This window comes from Asparagus officinalis, chromosome 7, assembly GCF_001876935.1.
Source record: "Asparagus officinalis chromosome 7, Aspof.V1, whole genome shotgun sequence".
In the NCBI taxonomy this organism is placed as follows: Eukaryota; Viridiplantae; Streptophyta; class Magnoliopsida; order Asparagales; family Asparagaceae; genus Asparagus; species Asparagus officinalis.
Genome location: NC_033800.1, coordinates 81,029,491 through 81,050,475, shown reverse-complemented (window position 1 = coordinate 81,050,475; position 20,985 = coordinate 81,029,491). Strand labels below are relative to the sequence as shown.

The window sequence follows — 20,985 nt, the reverse complement described above, 5'->3', positions numbered from 1 at the left end:
GGCCCATTTCGCTAACCGCCAATTCATAGAGGCCGGTTGCGTCATAAATACCCGTACTGGATTAACGTTGGAAATGACGTAAATCGTCTGTCCAACCAAGTAATGCCGCATCTTTTGCATTGCGAATACCAATGCGAGGCATTCTTTCTCAATCATCGGATATTGAGACTCGGCTCCTATCAAGGTCCGACTTAGATAATAGACTGCCTGCTCGTGACCATTATCATCGTCTTGTGCTAGTAATGCACTTATCGAGTGGTTCATCGCCTTGAGATAAATCAAGAACGGTCTACCTGATTTTGGTGCAACGAGAACAGGAGGATTCGTCAGATATGTTTTGATATCTTCGAATGCTTTTTGGCAGGCGTCGTCCTAAATAAATGACACCCCTTTCTTGTTTAGCTTAGAGAATGGTTGGTATTTCCCAGAAAGATTTGAGATGAACCACCGGATGTAAGCTAAACGCCCCTGCAATCCTCTGAGCTCTCTTATATTTCTAGGGGGTTGCAGTTCGTGTATCGCCTTCACCTTATCAGGATCGATATGTATACCTTTTGTGGTGACGACGAATCCAACGAATTTTCCGCTGGACATTCCAAGGAACGATTTAGTGGGGTTCATCTTCAATTGATGACTCCTCATGAGATCGAACATCGTCTTCAAGTCCTTGATGTGATCTTCTTTGTTGCGGCTTTTTACAACCAAATCATCAACGTAGCATTCGACTGTTTTACTGAGATGTTCTTGGAAAATCTTGGGCATTGCTCGCTGGTATGTGGCGCCTGCGTTCTTTAGACCGAAAGGCATCACTGTGTAGCAAAAGACACCGAGGGACGTTTTGAACGCTGTATGCTTCTCGTCACCTGCGTGCATCTTGATTTGGTTATATCCTGAAAAACCATCCATAAAAGACATTCTCTCAAATCCGCATGTATTGTCGATAATGACATCCGTGATTGGGAGAGGAAAGTCGTCTTTTGGACATGCCGCATTCAGGTCCCTGAAGTCGATGCAAATCCTGATTTTACCGTTCTTCTTCATGACTAGAACAATATTGGCTAGCCAGTCTGGATGTTGCTCCTCTCGGATAAATCCTGATTCGATCAATTTCTTAACCTCTGCCTCAATGGCTTCCATAATCTGCGGACGAAACCATCTTTGCTGTTGTTTGACAGGTTTGGCATCCGACTTGATATCGAGGCGGTGCATTACCACATTGGGGTCGAGTCCTGGCATATCCTCATAGTTCCATACGAAGACGTTAATATATTCCCTGATGAGAGCGATTAATTCCTCCTTCTCATTTGGGGGAAGACTATCGCTGATGAATATAGGCTTTGGGTTGGCCTCGTCACCCATGTTAACTTGGACTATTTTATCTTCAGTGGGGGGTTCTCTCTGTTCGAACCTATCACCATACTGCATGTTCAGGTGGTGAACCCATGGGTCTTCCCATGTTGGCATTTGATCATCGTCCTCCATTGTGAACGGATCAGCTGTAGCCATGTTCACCATTAGGACCTTGAATGCTTCCCCCAGACTTGTATCGGAATCCCATTCCGGAGAATCTGACGGGTACCCATCTTTGTATTGCCCTGATGATTGGTCATTGATTAATCAGCAACATTCGTCTTCTGAAGAAGATTCATACCCTAAACCTCGTTTGTATTTATAATAATTGCCCGGTTTCCCTTTTGGTACATATGCTGCTTTGGCTGGAATACGAGGACCTCGATCGAAGTATAAACCTTCTCCGAGTGTGAAATCATATCCCTGCTTTTCCATGAGCTTGCGCGCTTCCGGACTATACTTAGATAAATGCCGACCAGGTTTGTCATCATCCTCATCTTCCCTTAAGAAATGATCTGGTAATGGAGAGATTTTTCCTTTACCGTAAATCACTTCTTTTGCGCCTCTTATTTTGTTCGGGATGACCATGGTTGTTCCGAAAGAATGCTGGAGGCGTTCCTTACAAATCGGGATTATCATACAGTCCTTTTATTACATCATCAAGAGACAGGGAGTACTCTAAATCGTTATTTATTTCATTATTGGCAAGTTGCCAGTTACAACTGCCCTCTGACGTTTGTTCATCGTCAAGGTTGATTACAAAGGCTATAATGTCGTTTAAAACATAACCTCCATTGTAATCAAATCCGGCCTCGGTATCAGCTTCTTCTCCGCTGTCCGTGCCATGGGCCGATGATTCAGTGTCGGATTCATTACCATAAAGGAGAGAATCAGTGAAATAATTCTCATACCCTTTGAATGGTTGCTTATCCGCGACCACCGTCCTAACTTTATTATCAGCGTCGACATATTTCAAACACTGATGGAGAGTTGAGGGGATTATAACGTTACTATGGATCCAAGGTCGACCCAATAGTAAGTTATACGAAGTCTCGGCATCGATCACATAACATGTGACTTCTGTCTTCAAATCTCCCATTTGACACTTTACCCGGATCTTACCCAAGGGTCTTGACCCGCTAGTGTTGAATCCATAGATAACAGTGCCTGTGGACGCCAACTTGCTAACTGGAATGTCGAGGAAATGCATCAAGCAAAGCGGCATAATACTCACAGCAGAACCCGGATCCACTTGGATTCGGTTGACTTTGCTGGAGCCAATGTACCCAATGAAATATAGGGGTCGATCATGGTTTGAATTCTTCGTCTGCATATCCTCTTTGGTGAAAGTAATGCAGGGAAGGTTCTTAATCGCTATATTGCAGTGTTGACTTAGCGGTTCTGGCTCTTCAGGCACCGGCTTGATTTGAGTCAGAAACACCTCTGAATTGGCCAAAGCTTCTTGCAAGGCCTCCCTGGTTTCCTTGGACAACGCCTCTTCGCCTGGTGTAAGACTCGTAATCACCCACATCTCCGTAAGAGTCTTGGCTGGTCCCCGTTTATTCACCCCCTGCTCACTAGGTGGTGGATAATTGTAGTGATACTCATTTCCGCTTCTACTGGCGAAGACTTCTTGTTCTTCTTCAGAGATCGGGAAAGTAGGAGCTTCATCGCCATCCTCCTCGAAGATTATGGATGTAGTATTGCAGGACTTGCCTTTACCCTTTCTTCTCGAGGAAGTCGCCCACTGTTCGTCTTCAATGAGATCGGGATGAACCCAGAGGATTTCGCCGTTTGGGGCTGTGTGTGGCACAAGTCCTTTTTGTCGCTGTCCATGTGGGTCATCGTTCACTGTCTTTATTCCTACTTTGGTGATGCGCTCTGGTTTGAACCATGTTGTGGGCACCGATCCAAAGCTGATTGACACTGCGTTCGCTCCGACATTCTTGGACGGCTTCGGGGTTATGACGCCTACATCAATTAGCGCCTGGATCTTGTCCTTGAGGTGGTAGCACGACTTGGTAGGGTGATGGACCGCTCTATGGTATGCGCAATACTTTGGATCTGTCACTTTGCTAGCCCCTTCTTGATCTACGATCGCCGGCAGCTGGATTTTATTATTCTCCAATAGGTACTTAAAGATGCCGGGAACTTCGTCATCTTTGAAGGAGTACACTTTAGGAAACCTCGGCTCCGAAGATTTCTGCTTCTGAGGCCGTTGTTGCCATTGCGACCGAGATTGTTGTGGCGCTTGTGGCTGCTGCTGTTGCTGAGGTTGCAATTGGAAATTTTGATTAGCATCAACTGCATTAGCATGTGCTTTACCTTTCCCCCGTGGGACAAAATTCTGCTGTGGAGCATTCGTCGCCTGTTGGCCTCTTTCCGCCTTCTTCCTTTTTAGGAACCGCTCGGCTTGCTCTCCTCGGACCTTCAAATCCTTCCATGTTTTGGATGGAGCTGTCCCCATTGCTTCCAGCACGTCCAATGCGAGGTTGTTGTGGCAAGTCTGGAGAATGAATTCCTCAGTAATCGGATCCCGACAGTTCATCGCCTTGTTCCGGAACCTTTTGACGAAGGTATCAACCAATTCCCCGTCTTTTTGTTTCTCGTCGAGCAACGACCCGATGGATATCTCGGTGTCGTCGTCGAAGAAGTTAGCGAGGAATTTAGTCTCCATGTCATCCCAGCTATTCACACTTCCTGGCTTGAGACGGCGATACCAATCGAAGGCGGCTCCACGAAGAGTGCCAACAAAGGACCGTACCATCAGAGGCTCATTACCAGAGATAACCCCAAATCAAATGCTGAGTGGGTGAACCCATCCCATTAAACGGCGTGAAGTTAATTAGACTGAACTTCGCCGGATATGGGATTGATTCCCACTCTCTTGGGTATGGACAAGGAATGCCCGTATTTTTCGTCTCTTGAGCGGAAATCAATGTATTGATTTTGCTCTCGAGGTTTTTAATTTTCAGGCTTTCATCTGTGTTTTCGCTAGCATTCTCGTTACCACCCCCTGCATTGACGGGAGGATTAGTGGCATTGTGAACTTCATTCGCATTCGTATCCTCATCTTCTTGATGAACCTGGTTACGACGACTTGGTTCGCCTTGCTGGTTCACCAGTGCTTGAATTTGTTGCTCATGCATTTCTCTCATATTCTGCATGGCCATCTGCATTTTGAACCTGAAGGTTTCCTGTTGTTTAGCCATGGCTTCTTCGAGCATCTTGGCCACTTGTTCTGCACGTATCATAAGTGCCTCGCGGGGTTGCCCCTCGCTGGATACTATGTTGTCAGATGCGACCGCCGAACCGGCATCCGACTCTTCATCTTCTGAAGGTACCCTTGTCCGAACCCTACCGTAAGTTTTTCGTTTGATGGCTCCAGACTACAGATGGGTTATACGCTGGGATGCTTTCAGAATTGACTCGAGATTATCCCGTGCCGATGTCCCTCTGCTGGTCATGTTAGTGGTGACTCTCGGAAATTCTCCGTCTTCAACCACCGTTCTTCTTCGTCGGAAGCGCCTAGGCCTGGGTTTTGGCGTTTCGGTGCTGAGCCTTTTGAAAACCGAAACTCTTTTGGGGACCGTCTTGATGCAGTTACACTCAGATAATACCGCCCGAATGAGTTTGGAACAGGGGCATTGAGTCTCTGGTCTTTGAGGACTCCTCTTCCTGGTTTTCCTCATGTTCCCATCACAATAGTATAACTCGTCGGCTTGACGGTCGGAGTAACCTATCGTGTGTTGGCACGACTTCTCAGGTATAACACTACCGTCATCGGACGATAACGTTTCCTTCTGAGGGCGAGCTGCCTTCTTTGGGCTTTCAAAAGTTACACGCCTCGAAACATGCCTTTGTGGGCGTGAATTTTCAGCGGGCTCCTGGACCTCAATGCGCAAATTGGTGCGCGTAGCTGCCATGATTTCTTTGGCATGTTGAGGATGGCGGTGACCCCCAGCATGTTGAGTCGTCCGGGGCTTCTTCATCGGGCCCAAACGCTCTTGAACTGGAGCCTTGCCTCGCTCATCGGGAAGTGGACCGAGGTGCTCTAAAACTGGCTTCTTCTTTCGGGATGATTCTGCGTGATCTCCCGAAGTAATTACTAGAATCATCGGCGGCTTGGGTTGATTCGCCGGTGGTTAAACTTTTGTTGGAGGCTGCTTCGGCCTCCATACTTGGCGGGTTGGTGATGGCTTTTTGGCCACTCTTTCTTCCTCCAATTTCTTGGCCTCCTGCACAAGAATTTTTGCTTGTGCGAGTAATGCGCGGCGTTTGTGAATCCGCTCTTCAAGTGTCGAACGGTTCTGTTTGACCCGGATCCATTCGTTCGTTGGCGGCTTGGAGGAGCTGTGGAACTTCACCCGATGCGACTTTGGCATCAGTTGGGGTGAGAGCATCGTTGGCATTCTGTACTTCTTCGTACCAACGAACTTTTCTCCTGGAGGAGAACTTCTTGGACTTACGGGGGGAGGTGGATCCGGACGAGGATAACAGATACTCCTCGAACTTGGCCTGATCGAATTCATATTCGACCTCCTCCTCGACCGGGATTGAGATCCGCGGCTGCGACATGACGATCTCGGCAGCGAGATTGGTGGCTCCCACTGTGGTCGCCAGATTGTTCGCGGGAAAAATTGTGTTCTTCATTGACGTCATTGTTCTCTCAAGTAATTGCTTTTTTATTACAAAAGATCCGGTCTTTTTATAAGATCCGATTACAACAAAATCAAAGAAAAGAAAAAAGATTACAACTTTCCTTTCGAACGAATCACGAGCTCCTGTTTTGCGGTCACTCGCTTTTGTGGGTTCTTTGCCAACGTCGGGGTTTATCCGTGGACTACCGCACGATCTAGATCCGGTCAGATCTACACGGTATGACAGGTATTATTTCACGAAGGAAATAATAGCCGGGGGGATTAATTCACCAAGGAAATAATCGCCTTCTCGGGATCAAAGGCCAAGCTTTGATCCGGAGGGTTACTGTGTAGATCTCAGATCCGATCCCTCTCGAACTCCTGCCTTATTTGACTCGGAAGATCGCTGAGCACCGGATCTGAAAGAGCAAGTCTTCAAAGTTCTAAAGCTTCAATCTTTTTAAGTTTTAAGCCTTCAATCCAGCAGAGCTTCGCCTCCAAAAGTTCCAACCCTCAAAAAATAAGCTCAAGCCCTCTATTTATAGGCTGTCAGATCTGTGCCTTGGCACAGATCTGGGCCGGCCACCTAGAGGTGGCTCGGCTTTGGCCGAGCCACCTAGAGGTGGCTCGGTTTTGGCCGAGTCCTCCAGGTGTTGCCGTGTTGTGTCCGTTGTCCGGTTTTGCGCTTCGTTGTTGATCCGGACTCTGATTTGACAGTCCGAATCCTAATATGGCAGTAAATCCACCTCGGTGTTTGAGTTCAAATCCGTTCTATGGTTGGATGACTCGTTGACTCACCGAACTGTTAGCTTGATTCTGCACGCGAGTGGATCTATTCCATTGTTTGCGTGCGGTTCGTTAGCCTCGTCACCTCATTCATCGCGTGTCACTTGGCTTCAGTATTGCGGACTAACGCTCGCGTTTAGATACGTCACCCGACGGTTCGTTGATTTGTCGTATCACCGTGCTGAGCTGTGTTAAGGGACCTATAAGCAATTTTATACGCCTACAGGTGACATCATGTGACGTCATATGTCTACAGCTTTAAGAAATTGAGACTGATAATGGAAGTTCTACAAAGTAATATTATTTCTTATCTTCAAGTATCAAGTTTGGAGATTAATCTTGGGAATTACGACTGATGTTTCAAGCTAAACATCTAACAAACTTTAATGGAATATTAAGAAAATTCACCATGAAACATCACTCTCTTAATTATTAGTTGAGTTGTCAATCAATTAATGTTTATCTAAAATCCAACTACACAACTTCTTACAAAGAATGAGAATTTTTAGAAGCCACAAACACCTCTTTGATTTAATACTTTAAGGTGAGAAGAGCATAGGGAACGTGGATGCTTGAGTACATTATCTCACACCACCCTATCCATGGATTTAGACCCTTTGTTAGGTCTCATGTTTATGAGCCTATTATCTAATCTAGTTTTGATGATTAATAAACAATTCCTAACATTGTATGTTGAGTGATTGCATTTGTTTTGTTAGGTAATCTACACAAATATCCTCTGTTAGAGGTTGGTTAGATTTGCATGTTCATGATGATATTCAAAGAAGGTTTGAGGGAAAATAGGAATGAAGCCATCGTGATTCAAGTCAAAATTCATTATCGCTTCATCTGCAACCAAGACGAGCTTAATTAAAGTTCAAATTGCTTAGGTATAGTGTTTTAGGTTTATACTTTATGTGTTTAGGCTTAGAGCTCAAAATTCATACACACAAATTTATTTTGATTTATTGTTTATTTTGATTTATCACCATTTTAGATTATAGACTTAACAACATGGATTTATATCTTTCTTCAAGTATATAAATCTATTTTAAAGTGTTTTAAAAATTGTTTGAAAAAATTTCATTAAAATCAAGTTTTAACGTTTTCGTATTTTTGAACGGTTTGTAAAATACATGAGTTTTCATAAATGGGAAATACAATTTGAAAAATATTTTTCTAATATGTTCACTATCACATGTATAAATATTTTCCAAAGTTTTATCATTTTTAGAGTTGATTTACTATGCTAAATCGAATATTTACAAAATTAAATGTTCCGCAGTTTTTAGAATCTAGAATATCTGTTTTAAAAGAGTAATTTCTCACAAATAGGAAGTGATATTTTAGAATTTCTTTCTCTAACATGTTTATCTTCATGTGTAGAAACATTTCCCAAACTTTCATAATTTTTGGAGTTTATTTGCTATTTTAAATTAATTTTAGAAAGTCAGTTACGCAAAATTTTAGAATCTGCCAGTTTAGCCAACTGTCACATTATCAGTCAAACGATACACATCGCCAGTCGACATATCAGCTATTTCTGCATAACGGCTAGTTTTTGGCTGCTTGGTTTTTGAGGGTATAAATACCCCTCATTCTTTGGTTTTTCTCAAGAGTTTTACAAGTGTTTTTGGGCTGTTTTTTGAAGTGTTAAAAGATCAAAATTTTGTTTTTGTGAAGAGGTTTTCACAAGAGAAGGGTTTCAATTTCAAGCTTGAGTCTTTCATCCTCAACACTTGCATCTCTAATTCTTGGAGAAGTTTTCTTAATTCATCTTCTAGCTATTTATCATTTTGTTTCTTATATATTTATACTAGATTGATTTGACTTAAATTTTATTTTATTCGTCGCTTACAAACACAACCATTGAGCTGTAGTATTTTACATATTGCATACATTTGGGTTATGGAGTTGTATCATTTAGTGAGCATAGAGTTCATTCTCGTCCTTGTTAGAGAACAAATATTTATTTGAGCTTATCATTATTGAGAACACTAGTAATACACAAGGACACTTATATAAGTGGTTGGGAGAGACGGGGTCAATTCCGAGAGGAGTGGCGTTGGTAGTAAAGCCTAGTGAGAGGTGGTAAATCCAAACACATGAGGAAGATGACACAGGCTATGCCAACACTTAGAGTAGTGTATTGTGTATTGACAATTGTGTGAGTTGTAAAAGTTTTTGGTGAACTTGGAAAATCGATTGTGTAGTTGTTTTTAAGATAGTGAAGATTCTCCTCAATGGTGAAGAGTGGAGACGTATGTCGAGGGTGACCGAACTCCGTGATCATATCGTTTTGTCTGTGATTGTCATTTGCATACTATCTTTCTTATATCTTGTGTACATGTTTATATCGCCTGTTGTTTTATTACATATCCTTGCACATAACTTGTTGCACATCATATTTGCTAGGATATTAGTTAATAAGTTTTAATTTGGTATCCATATCGGATTAGATTAACAAATTACCTTATTCACCCCCTTTTAGGGTACTTTTAATTGGTATCTGAGCTTGGTGCTCTTTGATTTGTGGCTTAATCGCCTTGAGTCAAAGATCCTCACTTTGATTTATTGCTAAGAGCTTGGTGCTCTTTGATTTGTGGCTTAATCGCCTTGAGTCAAAGATCCTCACTTTGATTTATTGCTAATCTAGTTTTGTGATTATTTCTGTGGCTTAATCGCCTTGAGTCAAAGATCCTCACTTTGATTTATTGCTAATCTAGTTTTGTGATTATTTCTTACTTGCATCATAATTATGGACTTGCATGGTGCACTTAGTTTAGGCTATGATATTAATGTTGCTCGTTTATTCAATGCTTTCTCATATGCTCAATGGTGTTTTAGATTTAAAATATTTGTTAGATCTAAACATATTGATTTATGAGAAGTAATTGATAGTGCTTATATTGTGCTCACATTGGAGAAATCCAAGTAGAGTAATTATGATAAAAAAGATGATTACAATGAACAAGTTATTATTAGGATTTTTACTTAAAGTTTTTGAATCATCTACTTCGAACAAACATGCTCATTTTGATAGTGCCTACACAATATGGAAATACATAGAGGTACATCAAGGCAATTTGAAGGAACTCCAGGTCATTCCAGTGGAGTCCGCTTCAAGTGAAAATAAAGCTTCATCATGCACATGGCCACTAGGCGATAGCCCTAGTGAGGTATGTGAGTCCGATTTCGATAATGACTTATCCATTAATGAACTCGCATGTGCATATGAGATATTGATGCATGCCTACAATAAGTTGCATAAAAACTTCGTAAATTTAAAAAGAAAGCATGTACAGTTAAAATCCGATCATGATTTGTTAGCAATAAAATTTGATACTATTGCTAAAGAAAAAGTGATCCTCAAAGAAAATAATAAAAATTATGGATCATGATTCTTCGACTTTGAATATTGCTAGCTTAAATCATGACAAAAATGATGCCATGATAGAGGTAGAATCCATTAGAAATGAATTTAATTCATTTAAAAAGAATCATGTTTGTTCTACTTCTAATAGCAATGCATATGTGCCAATAATGAGTTGAATCTTATGAGTAACTGTATATCTTCTCTAGATTCAACCTTAAACAAATTCATTGATAATAATAAGAAACTTATAGACATATGTGCAAAGTCACATGTAAATTTTTTCAAACCACGCACTCACTATACACATATGTATAGCAAAATTTATAAATGTACTATTTGCGATCGTAAAGGCCATTTAGCTAAATTTTGTTATGATGCACAAAAATCCATCAAATCCAATAATGTTACTTCTTGTGCATCCCATCAAGCTTTATCACAACGCACACATACACAAGCACACAATGTTCGTTATAAGCATGTAAATATGTTTAAGTGTGATTACTGTGGTTGTTTTGGCCATTTGGCAGAAATTTATTTTGATTTGCAAAAATTTTTAAAATTGCAAAATATTTCAAAAAGACCACAATTATTTAAAAATATTTCTCGTGCACATTCATATGGTCATCATAAATAAATGCATCTATTTTATTGTACTATTACAATAAGAAGGGTTATTTGAGTAATTATTACTATGACCGAACACGTGCACTACATAGGTCCAAAGGGGGTCATAACCCAAGGACTTTGGATTTCATTGATAGGGGTCATGTTACTAAACTCTTCGATACTGTAGGCGTCAAAAATTACCTATAGTTGCCCAAACACAGTTCAAGACAACGAGAAGACAGTAAACGTTATTATCCGAGTCAAGGAAATTTATCCACCACCAGTGAGCGTACGAAGTGGATCAGTAAAATGTGCAAGTCAGTGAAACGATGAACCGTATGCAAAACAAACGAACTTGAGGAGTCACAAATGGCCGAAATATCAAAAAGGATGAACAAAACAGGCTAGGAGGCCTGCATAAGTGCGAGCCACCAAATGATGGCTCGCACCCATGCGAGCCACCAAATGGTGGCTCGCACCCATGTGAGTCACCAAATGGTGACTCGCACAGTTCCGAGCCACCAAATGGTAAATCGCACAGTTCCGAGCTCGCATAGTTCCGAGCCACCAAATGGTGGCTCGCATAGTTCCGAGCCACCACGACTGTTTTGACTCCCAATACTCCCAAAACACAGATTTCGATAATTTTTAAGGATTCTTTCATCCCAGGGCCTCCCTAACTGTTTTGAGACTATCCCTAAATGCGTTTAAGCGGTTATTAACTGCAAATAACAATTAAACATCAATTCTTATCCAAAAACATGTCTCCAAAAGTCTATAAATAGAAAACTAGGGTCTTCTTTCAAGAGGATCTGAAGTTGAAAAAGGGAGATGCTGTCAAATTATCCAGCTAACCACGAATTTTAGAGGAGAATCATCAGATCTTGGCGAATACTTTCATAAAGAAAGTCCTTCGAAAGGTTTGTGATTCTTTTCCTTTCTTTCCTCCAGATTAAACTTGGTTTTAATCTCGAGAAGAGCCATAATCTCGCTTGGTCGGGATTGTCGCTTCTGCAATTGTTTCCTTTGTGAAATAAGAGCGTAGTTATACTGTCAATCGGGTTTGATCGGCGGTGGTTCACGGACTAACGCGTCCCCGGCACAGGCAAAGATCCCACGCAAAGCAGCAGGAGATAAACTACTGTTGCGTTTTGTTTGATAAAGTTGTAATCTTTATTTTTCATTATAAGAAGATCTTATAAAAAGATCAACTTTTCTTTCAGTTTGAACTTGATATCGATAAACGGTGTAACAGGTTTGAAAGCAATGGGGAAAGCAACTTTTGACGAAAATAGATACCAAGAGTGTTTGGGTACCAAAACATGTTTGATTTCAAAGAACAAATAATTTTCTCTTTGTTTTCATCTTCTAAAAGATAATTTTTGTTTTGTGCACGTATTGTTTCATATTTTGTGTTTTTGGATTATAGACTAAACAATACTATTTACATCGTTTCCAAACTCTATTAATCCATTAAAAAGGATTCCAAAACTTGATTGAAATTATTTTGTCAAAATCAAGTGTTTTAAACGAACTTGTATTTTTGGGATTTTGCAAAATGATAAGATTTCATAAACGGAAATGATATTTGAAAATTTTCTTTTCCATCATGTTTGTTTTCATCAGAATAATCATTTCCCATAGTTTCATAATTTTTACAATTTATTTACTAATTTTAAACACACTTTAAAAATTAAATTTACTATTCATTTAAGGGATGTGCACGTTTATCAGTCGACCGATAAACTCCTCTGCAATTTTATTCTTGTTTCTGTTCAATCGAGCGATCCTTATTAGTCGACTGAACAGTGTTATTAGTAGACCGACTATTGATATCGGTCGATTGACAAACTACCCTGCAATATCAGCTTTTGTTTTTTCTCAGTCGACTGATCCTTATCAGTCGACTGAATAGTGTATCAGTCGACTGATGGTAAAAATCAGTCGACTAACAGTGAGGTATTTTTCACTGGGTTTTTTTTTTTGGATTCTTATTTTCAAACCTTTGTTTTTAGAAATTTTCTTTGTTAATCATTGCATATTATGAGTTTATTGGATTTGATTTTAACGAGAGGTTTATAATAAGCAACCCCGCAGATTTATTGATTTTTCTTCATCATGATTACCGGGTACTAAAAGCGTTTACATGGAATGAACCAAATTCAAATGGCTTGGTATGCTCGCCATTTTAAATTTTCTTGTCGAAAATGCTATGATGGATCTTGGTTTGTTTTATCCTAAACATAATTCTTTTGATCTTTTGTGGATGAATCACATATATGTTTCAATATTTTTCCTTTTGTGTGATCATATAGATAGTAAAGATGTGTCCCTTATTTATATTAATTCAAAATCTCTATTAGTGGACATCTTTATCTAACTCTTTGCGAAAAATTATTTTGGCGTATAAGAGGTGGATTAGGCATGTACATCCATTGATTCATTTTTTTTTTTTTTTTGCTTAATCATTTTTTTACACTCTTCAAAAATGATGTTTTATGGATTTATTGATCACACGTGTTTTAAATGTCATTGTGTTCTTAATCAATCATGATTTATGTTTGATAATTTATGAATTTTTGGATTTATTGATTAAACATTTGATTTTTGATTTTTGATTTTTGATTTTTGAATCTTTTTTATTTTTAGAATATTTTTGTTTTTGATATATATCTTATTGATATATTTATGTTTAAGACCAATGTAATACTCTTTCTTAATGATACATATATATGTGTTTACTTGGTCTCTTTATATGTGAGTTGACATTAGCACATTTCCATATATATGTTTCTGCTCACATATAGCCGCCTTTTTCTTCTTGATATATGCTATTAGGCGTTTTTGATAGGAGGAGCCTACCCTATCTCTTTTTCTTGTTTTTACACACCGTGCCTTATTGATAAGGGAACTTTCGCTCTCTTCATTCTTATTGTTTTCCCCATTTTGGTGTTAACAAAGGGGGAAAAGCAAGTGGATTGTGAGTATTTCGCTTTCTCATCCATGTGAATTAAAAATTGTATATTCATTTAATATCATGCATGTTTTATATATTATTTGTGTAGATTATTTGTCATCATAAAAAAAGGAGAGATTGCTAGGTCTCATTTTATGAGTCTACTAACTAATCTAGTTTTGATTATTAACAAATAATGCTTAGCATCCTGTGCCGAGTGTTTGCATTTATTTTGTTAGGTAATCTACACAAATAACCTCTGTTGGAGGTTGGTTGGATTTGCGCGTTCATGATGATATTCAAATGAGGTTTGAAGGAAAATAGGCCTCTGTTGGAGGTTGGTTGGATTTGCGCGTTCATGATGATATTCAAATGAGGTTTGAAGGAAAATAGGAATAAAGCCATCACAATTCAAGTCAAAATTCATCATCGCTTCATATGCAACCAAGACGAGCTTAATTGAAGATCAAATTGCTTGGGTATAGTGTTTTAGGTTTATACATTGTCTGTTTATACTTAGAGCTCAAAATTCATACACACATTTGTTTTGATTTATTGTTTATTTTGATTTATTGTCGTTTTAGATTATAGACTTAACAACATGATTTTATATCTTTCCTCAAGTCTATAAATCTATTTTAAAGTGTTTTAAAACTTGTTTGAAGAATTCATCCAAATCAAGTTTTAACATTTTCGTATTTTTGAATGGTTTGAAAAATACGTGAGTTTTTACAAATGGAAAATAAAATTTAAAGAATTCTATTTCTAACATGTTCAATATCATGTGTATAAACATTTTCCAAAGTTTTATCATTTTTGGAGTTGATTTAATATGTTAAATTGATTTTTGAAAATCAAGTGTTCAGCAGTTTTCAGAATCTAGAATATCTATTTTAAAATAGTAAGTTATCACAAATGAGAGGTGATATTTTAGAAATTCTCTCTCTAATATGTGTATCTTCAAGTGTAGAAACATTCCCCAAAATTTCATAATTTTCAGAATTGATTTGCTATTTTTAATTGATTTTATAAAGTCAGCTATGCAAATTTTTAGAATCTATCAGTTCTGCCAACGGTCACATTATCAGTCGACCGACACACATCGTCAGTCGACCAATCGGCTATTTTCTAGATAACGGCTAGTTTTTGGCTGCTTGGTTTTTGAGGGTATAAATACCCCTCTTGCTTTGTTTTTTCTCAAAAGTTTTACACGTGTTTTTTGGGCTGTTTATTTCAAGTTTTAAAATATCAAAAATTTGTTTATGTGAAGAGGTTTTCACAAGAGATGGGTTTCAATTTCAAATTTGAGGCTTTCATCCTCAACACTTACATCTCTTGTTCTTGGAGAAGTTTCCTTAACTCATATTCTAACTATTTATCATTTTGTTTCTTATTTATTTATGTTAGATTGATTTGAGTTAAATTTTATTTTATTCATTGCTTACACACACAACTATTGAGTTTTAGTATTTTACATATTGTATACATTTGGGTTGTGGGGTTGTATCATTGAGTGAGCTTAGATTTCATTCTCATCCTTGATAGAGAACAAACATTTATTTGAGCTTATCATTGTTGAGAACAAGCTATAATACACAAGTAGACTTAGAGAAGTAGTTGGGAGAGATGGGGTCAATTCCGAGAGGAGTGGTATTGGTAGTAAAACCTAGTGAGAGATGGAAAATCCAAGCACTTGAGGAATGTCACACGGGCTAGGCCAACAATTAGAGGAGTGTATTGTGTATTGACAATTGTGTGAGTTGTAAAAGTTTTCGATGAACTTAAAAAACCGATTGTGTAGTTGTTTTTGAGATAGTGAAGATTCTTCTCGAGGGTGAAGAGCGGAGACGTAGGTCGAGGGTGACCAAACTCCTTGATCATATCGTTTTGTCTGTGATTGTCATTTGCACACTATCTTTCTTATTTCTTGTGTTCATGTTTATATCGCCCGTTGTTAATTATTTATCTTTGCACATAACTTGTTGCATATCATATTTGCTAGGATATTAGTTAATAAGTTTTAATTTAGCATTAATATCGGATTAGATTAGTAAATTACACTATTCACCCCCGTCTAGGGTACTTTCTCCCTCATCTTCTGAGCAAAGAACTTGTGCTGTAATTGTGAACTCCAAATAGTTAGGTGGAATTAAGTGTTGTAGCATTAAGCAATTGAGAATTACATTGGAATATTTATAACTATTGTTTGATTCAACCCCACAGTAAATAATTTGTCAATCAACATTATCTAATATTTAATTACACAAGTATCACTGACTACAAAGAATCTGAACATTCAGAAGCTACAAACTACTTGTTGATTCAACCCCACAGTTTGCGAAGAGCAAGGAGAATGACGGTGCCTGAATACAGTGTCTAACAACACCCTGTCCATAGCTTTAGACCCTCGTCTTCTGAGCAAAGATAGAATATACTCCATGAACACTGCATCACAAGGCAATATGATAGGACCATCACTTGGTAGCCCATGCTCATCTTCAGACATCTTTAAGAGCTCTACAAAAATAATGCTCTCCAAAAATCTCAAGGGAACCATGAACCTCTTCGCATCTGAGGTGTATACAATAAAGTGACCTTTATCTGCAACTGGTGTACTGCAAGCATTGGAATCTAATTTAGCATCAGCCTGGGTTGAGGAGACCCTTTTGCCCAAGGCAGCTGCCTTTCTCCATTTTCTCGCCATCTCATTGATCTTCTTGGAGTTTACCATTGTTGAATGTAGATATCAAAGTTGGAGAAGAAATAGTTTGATTTCTAGACTGTGAAGCTGTGTGTTTGATGAGAAGAGTTGCAGTGTGGTCGTATACTTATAGGAATAGAGAGTGGCCCCATGACAAGCTGTAGGAGTTTGTATGGAAGTTAGGAGAGGAAACAGAGCCATGTGCTTCGTACATGAGAAGATGAGATTTGAAGTATGATGTTTGGATTTGGTTGGGAAGTTGTTTTCGATAGTATAAGACACTAGTCAAGGACTGGTGAACCATTTTTTTATCTCCAATTCTTGGTAGTGCTCTAAGACATGCCGGGTCATGCAAGAGGAGCTAAACGCCGGAGTTGTGGTATTGCTTCACTTCATGAGCTGGGCATGGATTTTAATCGGAAGGGCCATCATTTGTGTTATAATGTCTCTCTCGATGGACCCCTTTCTTTAGCAAATGAATAAAGCTCATAGAGTTGATGGATGAATATAGATAATGCTGCTTATACAAGGATCCTTGAAGGGCCGTCGTCATGTGCATTTGTCTGTCGTGATTGCATATTTGTTTAGCAAGTGTACTGCAGCTCCTGTCTTGTGTTTTAGAAGGAATAGCAGCTCCTGTCTTGTGTTGAAGCTCTTTATGAGAGTGGTAAGACACATGAGTTAGTAATGCAGAAGATTACAGAGCATTCTCCCATATATAAGCAAGCTGTTACTAATCTAGAAAATCCATGTGCAACTTCAAAAACTTTGTTGTACAGGGGCCCTTTTTCTCCAATTTTTTGGTAAACTTATTCTAGGCTTATTGGTGAAATAAAGTAAAATTACTACTGATGATTTTGGAAGAGGTGCCACTTCTTTTCTTCTTGTTAAATGCAATAGCTCTGACTACTTTTTTTTTCAGGAACTGAATTTACAATAGGTGAAACTGGATGGAACATATCATTTGTCAAAGAATCAGCAATGACAGTGACAATGGAACTTTTATGAGAAAGAATGTTATGTTTTTATTGTCATCTTTGGTAAATTTCTGTAACGTGCATGATGCGAAATTCTCTCAGAATATTTCTCTTTAAAGATGTTGTGCAAGCAAAATGTTCTAAAAGGAAATTGAATATTGTAGTGTAAAAGGAGTAACTTAACTGAGGTGGTAACATTTTTGTCGACTATAAAATGTGTCTAAATGGTAATCCTTATAGACACATATTAATTATGTGTTCAAAAAACTTTTTAGAATATAAAACTATGACCCTCAACCCTCACCGCAACTTTAGAGTTTTGGTGAAGTAAAAGCATCCTTTCACCTTTGACAAAACCTATATCTAGCAATTAACAAAAAAGAACTCTACCTAAAAATCGATAAATAACACATAATGGCTTTAATGGCAGTCTTAAAAAGACTAGTTGTTTCGTAATCAGAAAAAAATGATCAAATTGTCATTTTTCATTGAATTATAGATATTATGATATAGTCTACGAGACTATCACCGTGCCGACATAACAACCATATTCTATCAAACTAGAATACCTTCAAGAGAGTTTACCATGATCTTTCTTTTGGGGTTAATTTCACATGTTAACTTCGAAGGATGCGGAGGTTAAAATATATGCTCGCAATTGAAATTTTTAACTAGGATATTTCTAATAATATTTACTACGTAATTGTAAGGAATTCCAGATGAAAGCTGAATATTTCTCACACTCATGGCAGCTGAATCATTAATAGTATCTGAACTCAACTACAAAAGTATAACTCTTTACAATGAATATGGCATTCAGAAGCTACAAACAACTTGTTGATTCAACCCTACAGTCTGCGAAGAGCAAGGAGAATGACAGTGGTTGAATACAGTATCTAACAACACCCTGTCCATAGCTTTAGACCCTCGTCTTCTGATTAAAGATAGACTATACTCCATGAACACTGCATCACAAGGCACTATGATCGGACCGTCACGTGGTAGCCCATGCTCATCTTCAGATATCTTTAAGAGTTCTACAAAAATAATGCTCTCCAAATATCTCAAAGGAACCATGAACCTCTTCGCATCTGAGGTATATACAATAAAGTGGCCTTTTCTGCCAAAGATGTGCTGCTCACGTTTGAATCAAGTTCCGCATCAGTCTATGCCCCAATCCTTCTGGCCAACGCAGCCACCTTTCGCCACTTCTTTGCCATCTCAATCAGCTTCTTGGAGTTCACCATTGTTGATATCTCGATATCACTCTATTTCGAATTCTACTTTTCTGTGTCTGTGTCTGTGGTGGGATGAGTAGTAGGGCACCTGCGTACTTATAGAAATTTGGAGCGGACCCATGATAAGCTGTAGAAATTTGTTCGCAGTTTGGAAGAGGAAACAAAGCCATGTGCTTCGTACGTAAGATGCTGCGATTTGAAGAAAGATGTTTGGGTTCGGTTAGGGAGTTGCTTTCCACAGTATCAGACATAAGTTAATGCCTAGTGAACAATTTTCCTCTAGTTCCTGGCAATATTGTAGGACATGCCGGGTCCAGCCAACTTCTTCACCATTTCTTTCCATTCTCTTAGATAATCCATGCTCCAAGCAGAGCTAAATGTCATGATTAGGTGAGCAGTGATTCTAGTGAAGTCTATATTTTGGAACATTAGGGGGAAGATAGTTCACGTGCTAAGTAGGGGTGGAGGTTGCATGTCTGAACTTTGCTGATGCTTCAATTCGTGGATGGTAATTTGGATGGGAATCCTTGTGTAATGTGTCTCTCAATGGACCCTTCGGTTTAAAAACTGAATGCAGCTCATAGATTTCAGAGATGTATATCGATCATACTGCTGGTTAGGAGGTCCTGGAAGGGCTGTGGAGTGCATCCTTTACCTTTGGTTTTTGGAGTTATTACTTACTAAGATTACTGTGAATTGTGTCTTATGCATTCTCTCATATTTCTTGCACCCTGGCAAAGCTTCGTAGCCACCTACGTAGCTGTTGTTGTTATAACTTTGAAAACTTTGGTAAGTGGAGACGCTAGTCTTTTTGGGAGACTGTGCTTGTATATTCCTTTTGTCCAAAACTTCTGTTTTTCTTTTAGAATTTTTGGTGAAGTCTTTAGACTACTGGTGCAGTATATAATTTCAGAAAGGACAACTTATTTTCCTGTTCTGAAACTCCTGAACACAAGATGGGTACTCTTTTGAACTTCTGATAGGTGGAAGACTGAACTGATATCTTCTTTAGGTGGAACCAAATAGTTGAATTTAACAGAGGGTAGTTGAGAGAGGGAAGACAAATGGTTTAACAATGAGTTAGAAATTCGGAGAAAACGTGCATATGCATGTAGTATGTGCCGCTTCCTTGCTTATATATCATGCTTTCGTATTTATTGACAGGTGATGCTATGTAGCAATATATGTAACTGTGTTGAAAATATTGGATATTGGGCTCGAGATGCGTTCAAATAGAATCCTTATTACCTCTCTAACTGCAACTTACGACTTTGCGGATATAACACAGTCTCTACACCCGCTCACTAATGCTTAGTTTCAATTGTCTTTGTGGTTGCTTGCTTGATGCAAAAGCACCCTCGCCACTCCTACTTCTAGTGGTCGGACGAGCCGAAGTTATACTGAGAAGTTATACTGAGAGGCTTCTCTATTTACGACATCATGTTTGCTTCTGCTTTCTTTGTTTTATCCAGAACTCTTTATAAAATCAAGTATATTGTTACTGCCTATACTTCTAGAAAACAGAGATCTTCTTTCTTTTTCTGAAATACCAAAAGTAAGTATATGCGTGATGGAACTCGAACGGAAACTTATCTTTTTTACTGGAATGTGAACTTCAGATAGATGAAAGTGAGGTAAATTGGTGTACCCTTTAGGTGACATCATGTGACATCATATGTCTACAGCTTTAAGCAATTGAGACTGATAATGGAAGTTCTACAAAGTAATATTGTTTCTTATCTCCAAGTATCAAGTTTGGAGATTAATCTAGGGAATTAGGGCTGATGTTTCAGGCTAAACATCTGACAAACTTTAATGAAATATTAAGAAAATTCACCATGAAACATCACTCTCTTATTAATTGATTTGTCAATAAGCTAATGTTTATCTAAAATCCAACTACACAACTACTTACAAAGAATGAGAAATTTTAGAAGCTACAAACACCTTTTTGATTTAACACTATAAGGCGAGAAGAGCATGGGGAACGTCGATGCTTGAGTACATTATCTCACAACACCCTGTCCATAGATTTAGACCCTCGTCTTCTGAGCAAAGAACATGCACTGTAATTCTGAACTCCAAATAGTTAGGTGGAATTAAGTTGTAGCATAAAGCAGTTGAGAATTACATTGGAATATTTCTAGGTATTGTTTTCTTTTTATCTCCTTACACCATATTTTTGGGGGTTAATCTAGGGAATTAGGCCTGTTGTTTAGAGACTAAACAACTAACAAATTTTATAAACAATTAAGAAAATTGTCCACGGAACATCACTTCCGTAATAAATTTGTCAATCAACATTATCTAATATTTAATTACACAAGTATCACTGACTACAATGAATCTGAACAT

At 38.5% G+C, this 20,985-nt stretch overlaps 1 protein-coding gene and 1 pseudogene across 1 annotated transcript; both read right to left on the bottom strand.

Annotated features, from left to right (window-relative positions):
- Window positions 15,938-16,501, bottom strand: LOC109849680 (auxin-responsive protein SAUR68-like). The gene has a single exon (XM_020419541.1). The coding sequence runs from the start codon at window positions 16,443-16,445 to the stop codon at window positions 16,011-16,013; it is 435 nt and encodes a 144-aa protein (XP_020275130.1). The 5' UTR covers window positions 16,446-16,501; the 3' UTR covers window positions 15,938-16,010.
- Window positions 18,115-18,693, bottom strand: LOC109850224 (annotated as a pseudogene).